Raw genomic sequence first — 21058 nt, forward strand, 5'->3', positions numbered from 1 at the left:
AGATGGCTTGGATCTGAGCGCTCAATATATCCAAACAGCGCTCAGATGCCACAAACACAGTCAAATTGCCATGGGGTTTAAGTTTAGCATGGGCTGATGAGAGGGCCCATAATCCTGGGGCAAGAGGCTGGCAACCAGGCTTCTCCACCACCCAGTGGCAAGGTTTGTTTCGCCACACTAATACATTGCAATATTGAAATAAATGTGTACACAGTATAGCTGGTAAATGTATAATTGTTAGGAGACACACCAATGGGACCACCACTGATCACTAGGGATCCTAAGTAGGGCAATGGTTGCGCTCCATTCAAAGTCTAAGGGGCTGACAGAAACAACAGCGGTGAGGAGAAAAAAGGGAATTCAGGACCCCAATCCTGAAAAAGGGGTATGGGTTTAAAGTTCAAAACTGAGCACCAAAATTTTGGCAAAAAGTAAGCCAACCAATATGTGGTGTAAAAGTTAAACAAAAGTGTATAACCTGTCGAGCAAGACGCATTAAATATATTTTTAAGCATAAGCCACTGGAATACAATCTTTAGATTGTATAAATATTAGACAGGATAAAAAAATCTGATGTAAAGTGTTTTATTATCCTCCCTACATCTCCCATGTACACGATCATACAACGTCATACACCTTGAGCCTTCTGTATCTTACTGAATTAGTAAACACGGGGACTGAAAACTTGCACTGAAGTGCAAGGGGTTGTCCCACAAGAAATATTCTACAGTTTTAAAACCAGCATCTATATCTGAATACTTTTATAATGGCATGTAATTAAACATTTAGCAGAGCAGTTATTCAATAAAAAGTATCTGTATGGTGCCACCAGTTGTTTGTTTTTTCTTATTTCTTTGACCGACTCAATGTGATGGCCGCACATGCTCCGTTTCATCCTTCAGTTGCCTCCTTAGCAGTGATGGGAAGAGCACAGACATGCCCCCTTAGCTGCAGCAGAAAATACATTCCCCTTGAGCAGTCAGCTTGATATAAATTAGAGCAATGAATGGGGAGATCTCTGGACCCATGTGTTGTACAGGGCTGGTTCTAGATTTGTTAGAAAGAGAATGTCATGTGCTATAAGATGTCTGATTTTCATTTTTAACATTAGTCATGGGATAACCCCTTTAAGGACACATGTATACGGTATGTTATATATTTTGTGCGGATCTAATTCACAGTTCTGTATGCTGCAAATCCAATGACAAAGTTAGAGGTAGGTGGGGCGTCCTTAAAAATTATTTTAGGGATTTAGGTCAAAAGCTTAGGGCAAGGACCTCGAAAGGTAGTATTTTCTGAAATACTACCGGTACCATGAGCCACACAAGAAAGGCAGCGGGAGATTAGGGAGGTAAACAAGTGGCTCAAGAACTGGTGTAGGAAGGCGGGGTTTGGGTTCCTGGAGAACTGGGCCGACTTCTCTGTCAGCTACAGGCTCTATCGTAGGGACGGGCTGCACCTCAATGAGGAAGGGGCAGCTGTGTTGGGGGAGAAGATGTCTAGAAGGTTGGAGGAGTGTTTAAACTAGGGACTGGGGGGAGGAACATTACATTATAGGATAATTTAAATCAGTTTCTATGAGGAGGTAAGTTCTAGACTTGACAGAGGGGCGAATCAATGGATGTCGTATATCTGGATTTCTCCAAAGCATTTTACACTGTACTGCATAAAAAAGGTTAGTATATAAAATGAGAATGCTTGGACTGTGAGAAAATGTCTGTATGTTAGTAAGTAACTAGCTCAGTGATAGAAAACAGACGGTGGTGATCAATGGTACACACTCAGATTGGGTCACTGTCACTAGTGGAGTACCTCAGGGGTCAGTACTGGACCCTATTCTCTTCAATATATTTATTAATGATCTTGTAGAAGGCTTGCATAGTAAAATATAAATTTTTGCAGATGACCCTAAACTGTGTAAAGTAATTGACACAGAAGAGGGCAGTATACTACTACAGATGGATCTGAAAAGATTGGAGGTTTGGGCAGATAAGTGGCAGATGAGGTTTAACACTGACAAATGTAAGGTTATGCACATGGGTAGGAATAATACAAGTCACCTGTACATACTAAATGGTAAAACACTGGGTAACACTGACATGGAAAAGGACCTAGGAATTTTAGTGAACAGCAAACTAAGCTGTAAAAAACAGTGTCAGGCAGCTGATGCCAAGGCCAATAAAATAATGGGTTGCATTAAAAGGGGCATAGATGCCTGTGATGAGAACATAGTCCTACTACTTTACAAATCACTAGTCAGACCACACATGGAGTACTGTGTACAGTTCTGGGCTCCTGTGAACAAGGCAGACATAGCAAAGCTGGAGAGGGTACAGAGGAGGGCAACTAAAGTAATAACTGGAATGGGTGGGCTACACCTAGAAAGATAATCAACATTAGGGTTATTCACTTTAGAAAAAAAGAGGACTGATGGGAGATCTAATTACTATGTATAAATATATCAGGGGTCAGTACAGAGATCTATCCCATCATCTATTTATCCCCAGGACTGTGACTGTGACGAGGGGACATCCTCTGCGTCTGGAGGAAAGAAGGTTTGAACACAAACATAGAAGAGGATTCATTATTGTAAGAGCAGTGAGACTATGGAACTCTCTGCCTGAGGAGGTGGTGATGGTGAGTTCACTAAAAGAGTTCAAGAGGTGCCTGGATGTATTTCTGGAGTGTAATATTATTACAGGCTATAGCTACTAGAGAGGGGTTGTTTGATCCAGGGAGTTATTCCGATTGCCTGAATGGAGTCAGGAAGGATTTTTGGGAAAATTGGCTTCTATCTTACAGTTTGTTTGTTTTTTGCCTTCCTCTGGATCAACTTGCAGGATAACGGGCTGAATTGGATGGACAAATGTCTTTTTTCAGCCTTATAAACTATGTTACTAATACCAGGTAGACGTTACAGACATTTTACGCACATAGATTGTGGTGCAGATTTTGAAAACTGCAGCATGTTCTTTCTGAGAATTTCCATTGTAGATTTGTGGCAAATCTGCAACAAAAACCTGTGTAAAAATCTGCAACAAAAACCTGTGTAAAAATCTGCATGCAACACATGCAGATTTTGCGATGGATTTGTCATGGAAGCACAGAAAAATCCACTTGCACATGTGGCCCAATTGTGCAAACATCTCCTGGTGGTCTGTATTAATTTGAAGAGAACAAGCAATTACTTATAGTCACATATACATGCTTTACAAAAAAAAAAATATTGTCATAATAGTAAATCCTTCAGAAAATGTCCTTAATAGAATGTTTTTCCCTATTGCGATATAGCACCAATATATTTTTCAACAAGATTATCAGTAGGAAATAAGCATTAGGACATACTGATTAAAGCTTTTATAACTTGTGTCAGAAGAAGAATAGAAAAACCTACATCCAGCTATAATCCAGTTAACAGAAGCAGATTCTCTGAGCAACTTGACAAAATCCTTCTACCAAGTAAGAAAAACATGGTCATGACAGTGATTGTAATATGGGTGAACAACATGATTAGAGGGTTTTTCTCTGGGTTGAATTCCGATGACCTATACCAGTGATGGCTAACCTTGGCACTCCAGCTGTGGTAAAACTACAACTCCCAAGATGCTCCCCTTGCTTGGCTGCTCTCAGAACTCTATAGAAATAAATGGAGCATGCTGAGAGTCGTAGTTTCACCACAGCTGGAGTGCCAAGGTTAGCCATCACTGACCTATACAATATCTGATCGAGGGAGTCTGACTCCCGCCAATCAGCTGTTTGAAGAGGCTGCGGTGGAACTATTTTTTTTATCAAGCCAACACTCCACATTCACAGAAAAAATATACTGTATGTTTTTAAGGAAATGTTTACACTATGGCTAGAATACCATACAGTGTTCATACTATAGATGAGCAAATTGATTGATTTATTTAATCAATAAGAGTTCTTCACCTGTTAGGGCTGTCCCCGCTTCCGAAGAGGCTCCCTTACCAGTTAATTGACAGGGTTGGACATCTTGTCTGCGCCTGACAAACGGAGTCCTGTGCCACTGCTCCAGGTAGCGACGCAAGTGCAAAAGTTCTGCTTCTGGAACAGCCATTGCTCTGGCGCCACTACCCAGAAGGGTAGCAGTGCACACACAGTCACTCCTCCAAGAGCAGCAGCACAGACGTGAGATTGTTAGGGCAGTGTGGAATGTCTGGTCCTGTCAATCAAGCCTCAGGAGGAGCTTCTTCAGCAGCAGGGACAGCTCCTTGCAGGTGAAGAACTCATGTTGATGAGACAAATTGATTTGCTCATCACAAGTTTATACCAATAATAAGCTGTATGTTATATACAGATCAAGATTACACTTCTATCAGCTTGGTAACGTGCGTAATAAGAATTTGAAACGCAGTCTACAAAAACACATCTGGGATCTGCTCCTCTCTTCAAAACTGAGCCCCTGAAGAGAAAGGAGAGCAGGCACACATATGTGGCCATCCACTATAGGAGTTCCGAAACTAGGCGAGCACTATCCACCTAACCTAGAAATATACATCATAAACAGAATAAGCTTAATATGCAACATTTGGCACCAAAATTACGTCAGAATTCTGTCTCAAAAGAAGTCAACCAATAGTTGGTACAAATTTAGGCAAAAAGTGTCTAGCCATGCACCATATTTATCATCCAGCCTGAGCTCCATGTGATAAATCTGGTGCTGGTCTAGATGGGCTGTCTATGTTTACGTCATCTATGGGATTAGTAAATCTGCCTCAATGTATTTATTATGCAAAAGTAGTAAAATATAAAAAAAATATATATATGGAACACACTGTAAAAAACTAAAAAAATGAAAAATGATCATTACACTTTGGTAATTTGATTTTCCAGAATCCATGATGGCACTAGAGAGGGATCCGCTCCTACAGCTGGAAGGGAGCTTTAGCGCAAATAAAAAGGGAACACCTACCGTACTTCCTCCCTCCATGGATTCCAAAGTAGTTTAGGAGGAACCGTACAGATATATCTTTAAAATCTTTTTTTTTTTTTTTTACAACACCATATGAAGACAAATACAGAATTTCCATAACCAAATACAAACCAGAGTGGACGACTAAGAGGGGTGCTGTCCTGAAAATCAAAATACTGGTAAATGTAATTATCATTTTTCCTTTCACTCATGACAGCACCACGGAGAGAGTAAAATAGGAATGAAAGGCTGTCTTCACACATGGCAGAATTTGTTGCAGAATTGTCTGCGAATGAAAATCAACTCCATTAATTTGAAAGAGGCTTGCAAAAATTCATACTCTTGTAGCTAAAACAATCCCATTCAAATGAATGGAATGGATTCTCAGTTTTTTTCTGAAATAAAATCTGCAGAATATGAAGCCATGCAAAAAGCCCATGAAGGGACCAACACTTGTCAGATCTTCCTCCTGAGGAAAGATCCAGGAAGACTTCAAATAAAGTAGAGGGTGGAGGCCTGGCAGCAGTGTGACAAACCTGTTCAACTGAAGTATTAGCTTGAGTGAGCAAAAAGGTTTCATGCTTCCTTAGACCATGGCGGCTGGAGCACTATTGTACATGCGTTCTTGTAACCAGCTCATGTTTGATTTTTTTTTTAACTTCAATATTTTCAAAGTTACAATTTTCTTCCAAGTTCTCTGTTGTCAAGTAAACCTTGGAATGCCAAACTAGGCCTTGGGACAAGAGGTCCTATACTTCCAGTAGCACACTTGGTTGACTCACAGACATATACTCAGTAATGTACCCAAGCCTACTTTTACAAGGGTGTAATTCATTTCCCTGAATTTCCCCAAATAATCGAAGATTAGAGCTTGGGGAACTGCATAGGTCAGCCCGAAGTCCCAATTATGAATGAAGAGATCTAACTAAGGCTCCATTCAGACGTCCGTTTGAATGGTCCGGATCCGTTCCGCAATTATGCGGAACGGGTGCGGACCCATTCATTTTCAACGGGGCCGGAAAAGATGCGGACAGCACACAGTGTGCTGTCCACATCTGCGTTTCCGTTCCGCGGCCCCCGAACTTCCGTTCCGGCTTCGCTAAAAAATAAATAAATAGAACATGTCCTATTCTTGTCCGCAATAGCAGACAAGAATAGGCATTTTCTTTTATAGTGCCGGCCGTGTGCACATGGCCGGTGTCAGTGTTTTGTGGGTCCGCAAAACACTTACGGACGTGTGAATGGGCCCTAAAACAGCAATTATTGGGATGTACAGAAAATGGCTTAAAGAGTGCCTGTCACTATAATAGATTCTAGTAAACCAGTCATACTGCCTGGTTTACTAGAATCTATTGCAGGAAAAGTCTTACTTTTATTATTTTATTAACCTGCGCATGATTTCAGGGTGGATCCCTGGCCCTGTCAATCAGGGCATGTAGGGGTGTGGTGACTGGGGAGAGGAAGAAGTGAAGGGGTGTTGAGGGGCTAGGGTAGACCCACGCTGCTCCAAGCACCTCATTTGCATAAGCATAAAAGTAAAAATTTCACTGGAAAGTTAGCTCAGTTTGCAGCCATAGAGGGTTTATTTAATTCACCAAGATCAACCTTACTAGGCAGTATGACTGGTTTAATAGGGTTGATCATAGTGACAGGTGCTCTTTATGTTCCCTGTATGTCTAGGTCACAAATATCTCCAGCCTGTTCCACAAGAATACAATCTCAGCAGTGCCTCACCAACAATATAGGATTACACAGCAGAAGAGCCATTAGTTTCTACTTCTGATTAGAAAGAACAGATCATCTGATAAGATTAACTGAATACTCACTTACTGTGCTGTTCCTAACAGAACAGAAGTTCTTTATTCCTGTAATGAAGCTGTCTTCCTGATTCTTTTTTACGTAATACAATAAAGTGATAGGCCAACAAAAGCTATCAAAGCATGAATTCTGCTCTAATAAAGACGTTTTCAGCTTTTCTTTGGCAGCCATTTTAGACTCTTGTTCAAGACTGAATTTTGTGTTTAATTTCTTAAGAAGATGGCGACTGGCCACCTGCCAATTCGAATGACTTGCTAAAAATGTAGATGTTAGTGGCCTTATATTAGGATAAGATAAGCTTTGCTCATGTTGGCAATTGACCAATTAGCCATAATGAATTATGCAAAGTATGGCTCCAATTAGGAGTGCTATTTGCATGTGTGTTAACCAATTATGATGATACTTTGAGAAGTTACACCCAGCACTCCTGTTGGACGGTGTATAAATAAAGGAGCTTGACCCAACTTTGGTGGGAAACTTGCTGAGTTCTACACCCGTCTGCTGAACTCAGTTATTCCTCTGTCGTGACGTCATTCGCCTGCAACACGTGGCTCGATCCCCTACGTGACTGACTATTGTGTTAGCCACTACATGCTTCTAATCCACTTCTATATAGTCTATACCGGTACTTCAGACAGGGAACCCTTTAATGCAAAAAGCACAACAGGTTAGAGTTCAAATGGTCCTTATGCAGATGGTATCAAAGCCAATTCATCTCTGAAATTTAAACCTATGGATTCCTCATCTTCTTCTTGTAAAACTAACCATAACAGTCTTACCAAAATCTCTTGAAAGATATTTATTTTTACCATGGATAACCATTACTGAGGGAGCCTAATGGCGAAGAGGCAATTTTAGTCCATCCACTGAATTTTTCATTGTAGCCCTACATTGCAGGAAAGATGCCCAGATCCAAGACTGAGAGATAATGTAAGAGGCCTAACTGGCTTTGAGTCCAACAAAGAAATTTTCAAAAATGACTGCCCCCATTGATGACTTCAAACTAGGAGCATTAATTGGGACTTTGCCGGTGTGCCAACCCTCCCGATCTTTTGACTCCAAAGTAGAAGAACTCTGAGCCTTTGCTAGTGTTCTAGACTTAATACAGACCTCCCCATCTTAGCTGAGTTCAGAGGTCTGAGACATCATGGGCTAAAAACAGCAACCCAAGGCAATCTCAGTGCCAGAGGCAGCCAGCCAAACCAAGTGCAGAGTTAGACTTCGAACAAAAGCAAAATCAGCAAGCCACCCAGACACAGAAGCCTAGCCAGACACAGAGGCGGAAGAAGAGACAGAGGCAGTCACAGAGACAGAGGCAGAAGCAGACTGCCAAACCACACAAAGAGGCAGAACCAGTCAGTCAAATTAAGCACAGCCAACTAGGCAAAAAAGGTCAGCAATCCAAACAAGGCACAGGGTCTAAACTAGGAGGAGGCTGAAAACCAACCCAGCTCTGAGGCAGCCTGCCGACAAGGTTCAGAGGCAGGCCAGCCACCCACATCAAACCAAACAAAGAGGCCAAGGCAACTGAATGATACCCAGACTGCTAGACTGCTTCCTCCAGAGGACTAAGCTCCAGTGGTTTACCAAGCTGTAATATTCCATGCAGTTCCTGCTGGAGATTGCTTCACTCCATCAGTGAGGCATTCAATGCTTCATGGCCCCAGAAGCTGCATGCTAGAGGCTCCTCTGTCTTGGGCCTCACGCACACGACCGTTGTGTGCATCCGCGTCCGTTCCCGTAATTTTTCACAGTTTAGCGGAGGTCCCATTAATTTCTATGGAGCTGTGAAAAAAAACTGATAGCCCTTCATTTTTTCTCCGCGTTCGTGATCCGTGATTCCAGTCCGTCAAAAAAATATAACCGGTCCTATTCTTGTCAGTGGAAAACGGAGGACGGACCCATTCAAGTCAAAAACTGATGCACAACTGGTATGTCATCCATGTCCGTTTTTTTTCTACAAGACCTTGGTGCAATAAAATTACACTTTTCATTAACCTTCCTTTTTTTTCCCCTGTCAGACAAAAAAAAAGGAAGACACAAGGAAGCAAAATCGGACACGGACCACTGAAGCCAAATTACTGACAGTGAAAAAATACTGTCGTGTGCATGAGGCCTTTAGGACAGGAAACCACTGAAGGAAAAATGCATTGTTCTATTTTAATAGCTTTAAGGCTTTCTGTCCAACTGTAGGGATGGATGTCTCTGAGGTGCTGTTATGGATGAAAGGGGGGGGGGGGCGCAAAATTTCAATTTTTTTCCTTGTTCATACCGCCTCCCAAAAAAAGTAATAAAAAAGAAATTTAAAAAAAGTTGTATGCACCAGAAAATGCCCTCACACAGGGAAAAATAATATTGCTATGGGGAGTTAAATTCCATTGCTGCTTTCTCTGCCATCTCTTCCCTCTCCTTCTTGACTGACAAGGCTAGACTTCTGCATAGTCATCTCCCCTGGTCTTGTCAATCAATAAGTAGAAGGAGGAGCTGGCAAAGGAAGCAGGAGGAGAAAGGGTGCACAGTGTGTCTTGGACCCGCCCTCAGTGCACATGACCGCTCATTAGCATATGGAGTAAAAGTTTTATTTTACAGAATGAAGCAACAGATCACTAAGTGAAAGGTATCATTACATTCAGCAGAGCTAGTCCTACAGGCATTGAGTGAAGCTCCTGGTGACCTGAATACAGGAGGATTTAGAATCCACCCTTTCCACTGAACATCTGTCTTGCGATGCCGAGGGTATCTGCATCACAGCAGCGCATGTCACAGCAATAGTTAGCTTTTCGTTTAACGTGGTCACCGAACAACACGGTGATAAAATGATGAAGATGCAGACAGGAATATGCCATGCCCATACTTTACAGCATAATGTTATAGGAATTATTTTTCTGTACCCTTGTAGAATTAACAACTTCATATTATACAAAAGCATCTATATCACATAAATGGAATGTGTTGCCTATATTGTTTTCTGCCAGTTAAAACCAGATAGAGACGCATGCTTTTTTCTAATCTTTTTATTTTCTGATTGCAGATTTTTTATTCTGTGTCCTGGACATGATTTACTAGGCCTGAGCCCTGAGGCAGAGATGGCACTGGGTTCCAGGTGGCTTCGACCGGAAGAGGTCTGAGGCCTGCATTGAGAAAGGCAGCGGGGAATGGGACTCAGGTATTAGGTTTTGTTCTTTCATTTGGGCATTAATGGCAGCAATACAAGCAGCACTACTCAGTTGGGGCACTATAAGGGACACTATAGGGGCTATTGCTAAGCTGGGGCACTACAGGGAGCATTACTGGGGCCTTTTAGGGACACTATAGGGGCCATTTCTGGCAGCACTATAGAGGGCATTAGTCACTGGGGACATTACTGGTCTGGGGACTTTTAATACTGGGGCACTATAGGATGCATTTTTTTTTATACTAGAGATACTACAGGGGAATTTTAAATACAAGGGCACTATAGGGAAATGTTTTTACTAAGGGTATTTTAGGGGACATTGTTATTACTGGGAGCACAATAGGGGTTTTATTGCAGGGGGCACTATAGAGACATTAATAGAGGCACTTTAGGGGGCACTAGCTTTTCTGCAGTACAATATTTTTGGGCATTTAGGAGCACAGCGGTCACAGTATTGGGGGTGGTCGCAGGAGGTGAAGACTGTGCTGAGAAAATCTGAGAAGATGAGAAAAGAAAACCTCTACATCAGAGGAGACACCAGATAAATGGTATGTAGAGCTGTATTGTCCTGTGTGACCAGAAAGCATGCTGATAGAAGGGCTGGCTCTGTGCTGTGACCCGCGTCTCACTGCATTTAGGCCTCATGCACACAACTATATTTGGTCTGTGTCCAATCTGCATTTCTTGCATATTACACACGGACCCATTCATTTCTATGGGTCTGCCCGTTTGCTGTCTGCATCTGTTTTATGCTGCCCTTTAGCATTTTCTTCTGCTGCGCCTCTATGGTATTGATGGTCCCACCTTCTTGTGTTGACCCCACATTCCGTCAATTTGGGCTCATCTACAACATGGGACCACTATTTTAATTTCCCGTGCCACTTTAAATTCCCAGGCCGCTCCTGAGACTGTAACACAGAGCACTAGGCTCAGGATTAATATGGAGCACTAGTTTCAGGAGCCTTTTATTCATGAGGTCCCGACTCTCCCCACCCCCTAGTGCTGACTGCAAAAGAGAGCTGGAAATCGGAAACAGGAGCAGTCTTGCAGCTTATGGGAAAGGAGTGCGACTTCACAAGAATGGCAATTGTGCCACAATTCTAATGTAAAATGTCTCAAATCAAGCCAACCAATAGTTGATATAGTTAGAATATAGAAATTAAAAAAAATCATGTTATCTGTTCTTAAAGGGGTTATCCCATGACTAATGTAAAAAATGAAGATCAGACATCATATAATACATTGCAATACCTTTCTAACAAAGCTAGAACCAGCCCTGCACCTCACATGGATCCAGAGATCTCCACATTTATTGCTCTGCTAGATTTATATCAAGCCGACTGCTCAAGGGGAGTGTCTTTTCTGCTGCAGCCAAGGGGGCGTGGCCATGCTCTCCCTATCACACCTCAGGAGGCAACTGAAGGATGAAACTGAGCATGTGCAGCCATCTCAGTGAGCAGGTCAAAGAAATAAGAAAAAAAAAAAGCAAGCTGCAGGTGGCGCTACACTGATACATTTTATTAAATAACTATAATTTCTAAGTACATGCAATTACAAAAGTATTGCAGGTGCTGATTTGAAAACTGTAGAATATTTTTTGTGGGACACCACCTTTAAGGCCCAACATAGCTGCATCATTAAAGGGGTTGTCTCACCTTAGAGATTTTAGGCTGCCTTTGTTCCCTAGCCCTGAACTTTAAGCTACATACAGTGTGGTGACTCAATGTGTGATGGCACGGGCAAGTGGTGGTAGGATGATGTTATCCCACGTCTTGTCTGTGCGCATTCCTAAGGCATTCTATCTATGCAGATGTAGCTGTGTAGAACAGTTCCAAGGCTACTGCGCATGCACTGGAGCTGCTCTACACAAACTACAAGCTCTGATGCGAGATGGCTGGGACAGGAGCTGCTGTGCAGGCGTGTGCTCTCCCGGTCACTAGAGAGACCGGCGCTCTGCGCTGCTTCACAATGGCAGTCACTGCAGCTAGATTGCAGTGGTGTCAGATCCTCATGGCAACAAGTACTCTATAAAGAGCTTGAAGATGGACGTAAACAATGGAAAGGAGGCATTTTAGATAAAACAAGTAAGTTAGCAAGTGGCATATAATGGCAATTTATGCATGCTATGAGTCAAAGTCTTTTGATTTTGATGACCTATCCTTCTGCCTCCATTCACTGTTTAGAATCTGGTGGCTGCAGCTACCCAAAACAGCTGTTTGGTGGGGGTGCTGGGTGTTGGACCCCCATTGATCTGATCTTGATGATCTATCCTGAGTATAGGTCAAAAAGGGATTGTCCTGGAGTTTGAGAAATTGAAACAATAACAGGAAATTACTCACGTGTTCAATTTCCCCCCGGCATGAAAGCTTCCGGTGTATAGTGCTTGAGCAGCAAAAATAAATCCTCCGCTGCTCCAGCACAAATCTCCTGTGCCTGCTGGTCTTTGTTTAATGTACTACTGTTAGGTTAAAGAGGACCTGTCCCCCTTGCAATCTGCAGACAGCATGTTATAGAGCAGGAGGAGCTGAGCTATGTATGTATAGTTTTATAGGAAAAGATTCAGCAACACTTGTAATTCATACATTTACACCTCTATTTCTCAGTTCAGTTGTACATGGGGCCATCTTCTCACTGACTGACAGCCATCTATGTATACACACATAGAGAAAGTTATCAATCAAAGATAAGATGGCCCCCATGACTCTAAAGATCAGAAAGAGCAGAGATCTAAATGTATAAATCACAAGCTTTACCAAATTTTTCCCCACTAATATGTATATATATATATATATATATATATAAATCTGCTCAGCTCCTCCTGCTCTATAACATACTGCCTACAGATTGCACTACATTTTGTGTTGACAAGTCCTCTTTAATTCATTAATCCCCTGGGCCACACCTTTAAGTCCCACCAATACCTGTACATGAATATATTTTTTATTGGACTTTACCCAGCTTTGGCCACGCTTATGGTCTGCTGTTCCATGGCCTCGTGGATACTGGTCCTGTCGTGCTCTTTAATACTGTTGAATTCATCAATGCAGCACAGACCACCATCTGCTAGGACCAGTGCGCCAGCCTCTAAGTTCCACTCGCCAGAATCCTTCACTGCAGTCACAGTCAGTCCTAATATAAGAAAACACAAATAAAATTCCATCAGTGCAAATAATTTGCTCAAAAACCCAGTACGTAAAAGGGGTACACCCATCACATGTGGTGGCCAGGGGTGGCTGGGGTTACAGAGGCAGCTGAGCGCCTGCGCTGCATTGTTTCCACTCGCCGGTTTTCTGAACTCCAGCCATCCGGTATTCCGATCTCAGCAATGAATGGCTGACACAGGAATAAGGTTGAAAAGTAATAGATATTCATATTAATATTAAGTATGCCCAATAAGGGTGCTGCCACACATTTTTTTTCTATAGAGAAGTCTATTGGAAATGGCACACCCCGAGCATGCTGTATTGTGGAAAAATACTGGGAAATTGGCTTAAAATGCCGTTATAAAAAAGTGAATGCAATGATGCCTTCCACCTAGTGATCTGTTGCTTCATACTGGAGAAAAAGTACTTTTAACCCATATGCCAGGGGTGGCCAACCCGCGGCTCGCGAGCCGCATGCGGCTCCTTGCGACCTTCATTTGCGGCTCGCAGGGGAGCGGTGCGGCCAGCGATTACTCTCCTCTTTGCAGCGGTGGAAGGCTGCAGGATTCAGAGCGCCGAGAGCGGGCACGTGACTCAGTCAATCACTGCAGCCCCGCCTCCTCCGGTGGCAGAGAAGGCGAAGCTGCAGTGCTTGACCCAGCCACCAGCCGCCGATGTGCCCGCCCACGGCCACACACCCCCATCTGTGAGTGTGTTTGTGTGTGACTGAATGCCCGCCCATAATCTTCCCAGTGCCAGCCCAGCAGCCAGATCAGACCGCAGGCCGGGTCTATGGGGGCGGCAAGAAGTGGCGCAGCAAGCAAGGAGGACCTGGTTCCAGTTCCATAGTAAATTTTAATGAATGGTAATGGTGGAGAGCAGGGCAGGACAGTGGGCACTCAATCAGAGCAGCAGTGGCAGAGATAATCACTGAGGCCAGCAGCAGCCCTTTTAGTCTGATTATAGCCACTCTGAAGCTTTGGCTCTAATCTGACTGAAATGGCTGCTGCTGGCCTCAGTCTCTCTGCCACTGCTGCTCTGCCTTTTTTTCACAGGTGCCACTGCCCAGCACACAAAGTGTATTTGAGCATATGGGCGGTCGTCTAAGCATGGGTGGTCATCTGAGCATATGGGCGGTCGTCTAAGCATGGGTGGTCATCTGAGCTTAAGGCGGTCATCTGAGCTTAAGGCGGTCATCTGAGCATAAGGCGGTCATCTGAGCATGGGGCGGTCATCTGAGCATAGAGTGGTCATCTAAGCATATGGGCGGTCATCTAAGCATATAGGCGGTCATCTGAGCATATGGGCGGTCATCTGAGCATATGGGCGGTCATCTGAGCATATGGGCGGTCATCTGAGCATATGGGCGGTCATCTGAGCATATGGGCGGTCATCTGAGCATAAGGCGGTCATCTGAGCATAAGGCGGTCATCTGAGCATAAGGCGGTCATCTGAGCTTAGACTGGTCATTTGAGCATGGGGCGGTTATCTGAGCATGGGCGGTGATCTGAGCATAGGGCAGTCATCTGAGCATAGGGCAGTCATCTGAGCATGGGCGGTCATCTGAGCATGGGCGGTCATCTGAGCATGGGCGGTCATCTGAGCATGGGCGGTCATCTGAGCATGGGCGGTCATCTGAGCATGGGCGGTCATCTGAGCATGGGCGGTCATCTGAGCATGGGCGGTCATCTGAAAAAATCTTGAAACACATTATGAAACAAAGATTGCCAGGAGTCTCATCAAAGCTGTCTACATTACAGGTAGGAGAGGTGGTTTAAATGCACTTTTAAATGTTTGATAACTCAATTGCAGTAATACTGTCGTGTGCACGCATATTTATGTAAACGGATAGCTTGTGGCTCCTGGCAGTCATACGATTTTTTTTTCTGGCTCTTTGTGTCTGTAAGGTTGGCCACCCCTGCCATATGCTAATGAGCAGTCATGTGCACTGAGGGCGGGTCCAGGACACTCTGTGCACCCTTGCTCCTCTGCCAGTCCCTCCATCTCCTTCCTCACCGACAGGGCCAGGTTCCTGCATAGTCATCTTGCCTGGCTCAGTCAATCCAGGAGCAAGGGTGCACACAGTGGCTTGGGCCCACCATTGATGCACTTAAAGGGGTATTCCAGTGAAATAAAATAAAATAAAAAAATGCCTGCACTGGGAAACTAATTGTTAGAATAAAAAAAATAATCAAGCATATACTCACCTCACCAATTCCCCACTGCTGCCTTTTTGATGCCACCTGGGTCTGCACTCCACTTCCTGCTCCTGTCCTAACAAGGCAGGAAATGGCTTTGAATGCCGCTCATCCAATTGCATCAATGACCCGCCAGTGACTGGAGGAGAAGCATTCACATTTTCTGCTGTAGTGGGACAGGACATGGATTAAAGGTACTTTTTCTCCATGTATGAATGAGGTTGTTTTTTTTTTATGACCTTATTGGTCAAGAGGAACAAACACTTTGCTGATGATATACTTTTTTTTTTTTCACTTTAGTATGTGTGACCAGCAGTAGGGAGGGTTCACACATTGCACCTTTTGGAAAAGAATCATGGGCCATAAAAAAAAATCTGTTTGCTTGTGCCTTTTTCAGCACCACTTGCTAAAAATCGTTTTGGTTTCTTCACTGCCATCGGCACTTTCCTAAAAAGGGGGCATGACAAGGGAGGGGAGTGGGGGTGGGTTGGGGCAGTGACATTTATCTTTTTAATGACAGTTTTCTGAAGTAGAGGACTGAAATCGATAGGTTATCATGCACCAGCGTATGTGGCTGGTCTATGATAAATCAGGGCGCATGTTCTTCCCAACACACCATGTATCTAGAACTTAGTAATTCATATTGAATTTCAACTAACAGTGTGTCACTGGGACCCTTTATGACTAAGAGCCAAAACACAAAGCTCTAGATGCTGCTTCTTAGGCATTTTTATAGTCTTCGCTATAGTATAAAAAAATAAAAAAATAAACACACACACACACATTAAAACGTGCAGGATAACATGACAAAAATAAATGTATGCATAAAAACAAAGGCCACAAAAACAAAAAAAAAAAAACACCTTTATGGCAGGACTGAAATCAGGAGCCAATGTCCTGGATCCTCAAGTGAATGCCACTCTCAATTGTATCAGCACCCTGCTCTGCCATTCTCCTTCTTGTAGTCTGCAGGCCACTTTAGGCCTGTGGCCTACAGAACGTTGGGACCACGTGTATTTCCATACCCGACGAGTTTTTCTACCAGTGAAAGTGGACTGTTTGCATTATATCTTCGGTACACACCAAGTCATATCTATGGCTAATGTGTCGATATCAGACACGCAAAAGTAAAGCGGAACAAGTTTTTTCGACATGTGATTTACAAATACAAAATAGTCTATCCATGGACAGAATTATAATGCAACTTCAAAAACTATTGTCATCAGAAATTAAACTGTGGTGGGACCATACGACGTTGTTAAAATTGATCCCTAGAAGACTAAGAATCAAAAAAAATCCCAACCACAATTTTTTCGGAATCATTTGTTAATTCATGGAATGACATTTTAAGCGACTGCTCTATCAAATTGATGTCTTTAATTGTCGAATATGAAGGGGAAAAACTTTCTTCTCTACAGACAACTCGAACAATGCAAAAGCAACCTCATGCAATATAAATCTCTCCCTAATTATGCAGAACAACAACAACAAATTACTGCTTCCATCCAAGTATTGGAAGGGAGCATTATGGAAACTAAACACAAAAAATTCCAACGAGACCTGTAGGACTATGATAAAAATCAAGTCTATGAATGGGGGAGAAGAGACAATCCATATCAAACACCGAAATCCATCTTGAAAAAAATAAATAAAAATAAAAAATAAAGATTCAAAAATTATAAGAACAACTCTGTCGGCTTCGAATCTTCAGAAGCGGACTTTTCAGATATTAGTACAGAGAATCAAACGTCGGAAAAATCCAGAACTGACTCCAGAGATACTGTGTCTAACTCACAGTCTTCATACTAATCCACAAGTAATTCTAATGTACCTATGAAAACAAAAAACGGTTCGATGATACCGTTGATGTTGTTAATTTGTCGGATACTGTGCTAACCAAGTGTCAACATGATGTTTTGTCTTTAGGTTTGAATTTTGTTCCATCTACTGATTTCGATTTATTCTCCACTCTCATCGATATTAACAAATTTGTTAAAAATTTTACAGTAAAAAAACATTTTTTCGGAAGTGGAGAATGACTCTGATTCAGAAGATCCTCCTCTTACAGCAAGTAATTGCAACAACATGTATTCAGGTTTATCGTTTACAGAACAAATATCTCTTATAACTTTAAATGAATTGCAGACAGTCCCCGATAATAGTACTCCCGAATGTGCGTCTCAAAAAAATGGGGTATTACCAATTCGCAATTTTATCCTAAACAGTCACGCACTGTGGGTATGGATATCTTCCAAGATGTAATGGAGAAGGAATTGTCCTCTATCAATAGGACAAGAATAGTAAATATAAATGTAATAATTTAACTAAACAACATAGAATAGCTCTCTAAGAGCTGAAAGATACCCACAGTGTGGTGATTAAAATGGCTGACAAAAAGCGGAGCGGTGGTGGTTCTCGATAGAAATATATATGAAAAACAGATGATGGATATTATTTTGGATTCCTCCATATACAAAAAGTTTAAATCGAATCCCATCGAATTATATACTAAAGAATATTTGGATATTATTTGTAAAGGTAGGGATTCAGGGCATTTCTCATATAAGGAATACTCTTGCATGTGGAGGCTCCTATCACACCCATCATTCATGCCTTACCAAAAATGTATAAAGGCCTGAATCCACCACCGCTCCGCCCTATTGTCTCAGGAATCGGCTCACTGACCGAAAGATTGGGTCAGTGGTTAGATTCCATTTAACAACCATTAGCCAAACACACTCCGGGGTACATTAAGGACACCAGTGATGTTTTAAGGAGTTTATTCAATCAAAAATGGTGTTCTGAATACATCTGGCTCACTGCTGATGTAGTGAGCTTATAGCCTTCAATTCCACATCACACTGCACTTCTGGCGTTAGAATTTCATTTACATAAATATAGCCATCACACCTATGAATACATTCAATACATCCTAGAAGTAAATCAATTCTTGCTGGTGCATAATTATTTTTGCTTTAATTCGTATTATTTGCAAATACGAAGAGTTTCTATGGGGGCAACATTTTCCCCCTCCCTAGCCAATATTACAATGTCATATTGGGAGGAACGTTATATATTTAGCACAGATAATCCTTATTTGGAGGACATCCAGTGGTACGGCAGATACATCGACGACCTGCTCTTGATTTGGGCCAGCGATGTATCTACCATACCTTTATTCGAAGGTTACCTTAACAGCAATCCCTATGGCCTTCGCTTTGTGTGTTCACACGATGCGGTTTCAATCAATTTCTTGGATTAGGCCCTGACAGGTGTTAAAGGAGAGATAGTGCAAACTAAAACCTATCGTAAGCCCACAACAGGCAATACCATTCTTAGGGCAGATAGCCATCATCCTATACACACACAATTAAGTCGATTCCTGTGGGCGAATTTATTCGCGCAAGACGAAATTGCAGTGATGACATATCCTTTCACCATGAGAGTAGAGTAAAGTCATCACTGCACGCCTTGCTTCCAGGAATTATCCCCTGTGGATGATACAACAGGCGCAGGCAATCGCACTAAGAAAAAAACGCAGGGATTTGTTGTTTGGAAACATGCAACCCACCAATACCTCCAAAAATACCAAACAATTACCGACCTTAGTACTCACATACAGTAATCAGTTCCATCAAATTCGAGAATCCATCTCAAAGTGCATTTCTTTGCTGTTCGAAGATCCAGTGTTATATCGATTGTTGAGAGATGTACACAGGGTGGTCTCAAGACGACCTCTGTCTCTTGCAACTTCCCTGTCTCCCTCTCTCTTCACCTCTTTACCCAAGTCTAAACGTAAACAGACTTGGCTAAAATACACTGGGTTCACACGATGCGGTAGTCACCCTTGTAAAGCATGCGGTTATGTCCTCCCTTGCAAGACTTTGAGATTCTTCAGATAAAAGTAGCTTCCCAACCAAATAGTACATTGACTGTAACTCCACTGGAGTGGTCTACGTGATTGAATGTGTGGAACGTAGACTTCTATATGTGGGTTGTACAACTAGAAAATTTAAATCGAGACTATTGGAACACTTAAATGATATCACGAACAGCGCATATGTGAACATTTCGAATGTTGCAAAACATTTTATTACTTCGCACAACAGAAGTCTGCATACTTTTTCCGCATATGCAATCAAACGCATCTTTCTTCCATCAAGGGGAGGTGATCTGCAAAAATTAACTCTTCAAAGGGAAGCTTTTTGGATCTTGAACTTAAAACACAAGATTTCCCTTGGGTTTAAATTTAAGGAAAGATCTCATGTATATTTATTAAGAAGCCAATACCCTTCGAACCGGTATTCAACACATGGCCATGTTTCTATAGGTTTGTTTTTAATTGCATCATACATGAGGTATTTGCCATAGATGACAATTCAGACACTGCGATTTTTCTAATGAACATAGGAGAATGATTTTTATCGTCATTGTGTCAGTCGAAGCATCCACTGCACCTATGCAACTCTGCCTTATATGATTTTTTCCAATTTTAATCTTCACCATATGTTTTTTTTCTATACTGGAGGTTTAAAACGGACAGCCTCTCTGCCTGTGATTATTCACTATTGCATACACCTGAACTTAACCACCCGCCCAGAACATGGGGGATGGTGAATCATAAAGTTCATAAGCAAGTGGAGCACCGCAGACAGAGGGCAAGTCATGAGTAAGAACATTTATTTGTTCGAAATGCGTTGACTGTAACTGGATGTGTGACGATTATGCCATTGATATTTTATTATCCACTGCTGGAATAAAGAAATAGTCACTCAAAGATTACAGGTGCTGGAATTCTTTCATCTTTACACGTGCAGGACATCAGCGTTCTGGGGCAGGCAGCAGGATCATGTCATAGCATTGTATAAACAGAAGGTGGTTGTGGTCGGCACTGCGTGGTGTGGCTAATCCATCTAAACAGACTCTGCGTGGTTCACTCGTGACATCTGGTGGTACTCAGTATATGGAAGATACACAAATTTCATTGGGAAGTACAGAAGAAACGAAGAAAGAATACGGCCCTCACCAACAATCTTCACAGCTTCATTCACCGATAAAACAAGATGGATGCGGGCACAGTCAGGAAGGCTACAGCCGTTTCGCGCTCGCTGCGCTTCCTCAGGCCTCATGTGACGACACTGGCGTGTTCACGTCAAATACTCTCACGCCAGCTACGTCACATACACATGACACAAATATTTCAAAACACATTATACTAAACATTCAAAACAATAAAAGCAAACAGAAAATGAGAGATACAAAGCAAAAACAAACAACATATTGCAGAAAGAAGCTAAATGATTACTGCCAGGTCATTTTTATCATTTACGCCAAGTGGACCCATGGCTCTAGTTCTAATGATCCAGGCTGCTTCTCCCTGCAGGAGACCACTATATCTTCCACGTTCTGCAACTCCAACTACTTCAATACCTGCATAGTCTAATACATCACTACTACCCCCATGGGTGTCATGCACATGCTCTATCAATCTTATCGCTCCAATCCTGGTTTGTATAGATCATTTGTGTTTCCCTATATAGAATCTCCCACAGGAACAAAAAAATAACATAAATGGTGTCTTACAGAATATAAAATGCCTTACAGAATGCTCAACTTCTCCTATCATAAGGTGCCTCCTCCTATACATATATGTTTGCACATCGAGCAATTCCCATGGGGCGAACATCTCCCTAACCAATTCGAATCCTTTTCCTGAAAATTACTCCTTACAATCACATCTTGAATAGTTTTACTCCGTCTAATACGGACAATGGGACTCGATTGCGTCTTC

At 42.4% G+C, this 21058-nt stretch overlaps 1 protein-coding gene across 3 annotated transcripts in view; it reads right to left on the bottom strand.

Annotated features, from left to right (window-relative positions):
• Window positions 1-21058, bottom strand: part of MCM9 (minichromosome maintenance 9 homologous recombination repair factor) — an 89140-nt gene that overhangs the window by 21527 nt on the left and 46555 nt on the right. For all 3 annotated transcript variants that reach the window (XM_044289818.1, XM_044289819.1, XM_044289820.1), the window contains one exon: window positions 12881-13055. In XM_044289818.1, coding sequence (XP_044145753.1) covers window positions 12881-13055 — 175 coding nt within the window. The remainder of the gene's footprint in view (window positions 1-12880; window positions 13056-21058) is intronic.

This window comes from Bufo gargarizans, chromosome 4 (genome assembly GCF_014858855.1).
Source record: "Bufo gargarizans isolate SCDJY-AF-19 chromosome 4, ASM1485885v1, whole genome shotgun sequence".
NCBI classification, from domain to species: Eukaryota; Metazoa; Chordata; class Amphibia; order Anura; family Bufonidae; genus Bufo; species Bufo gargarizans.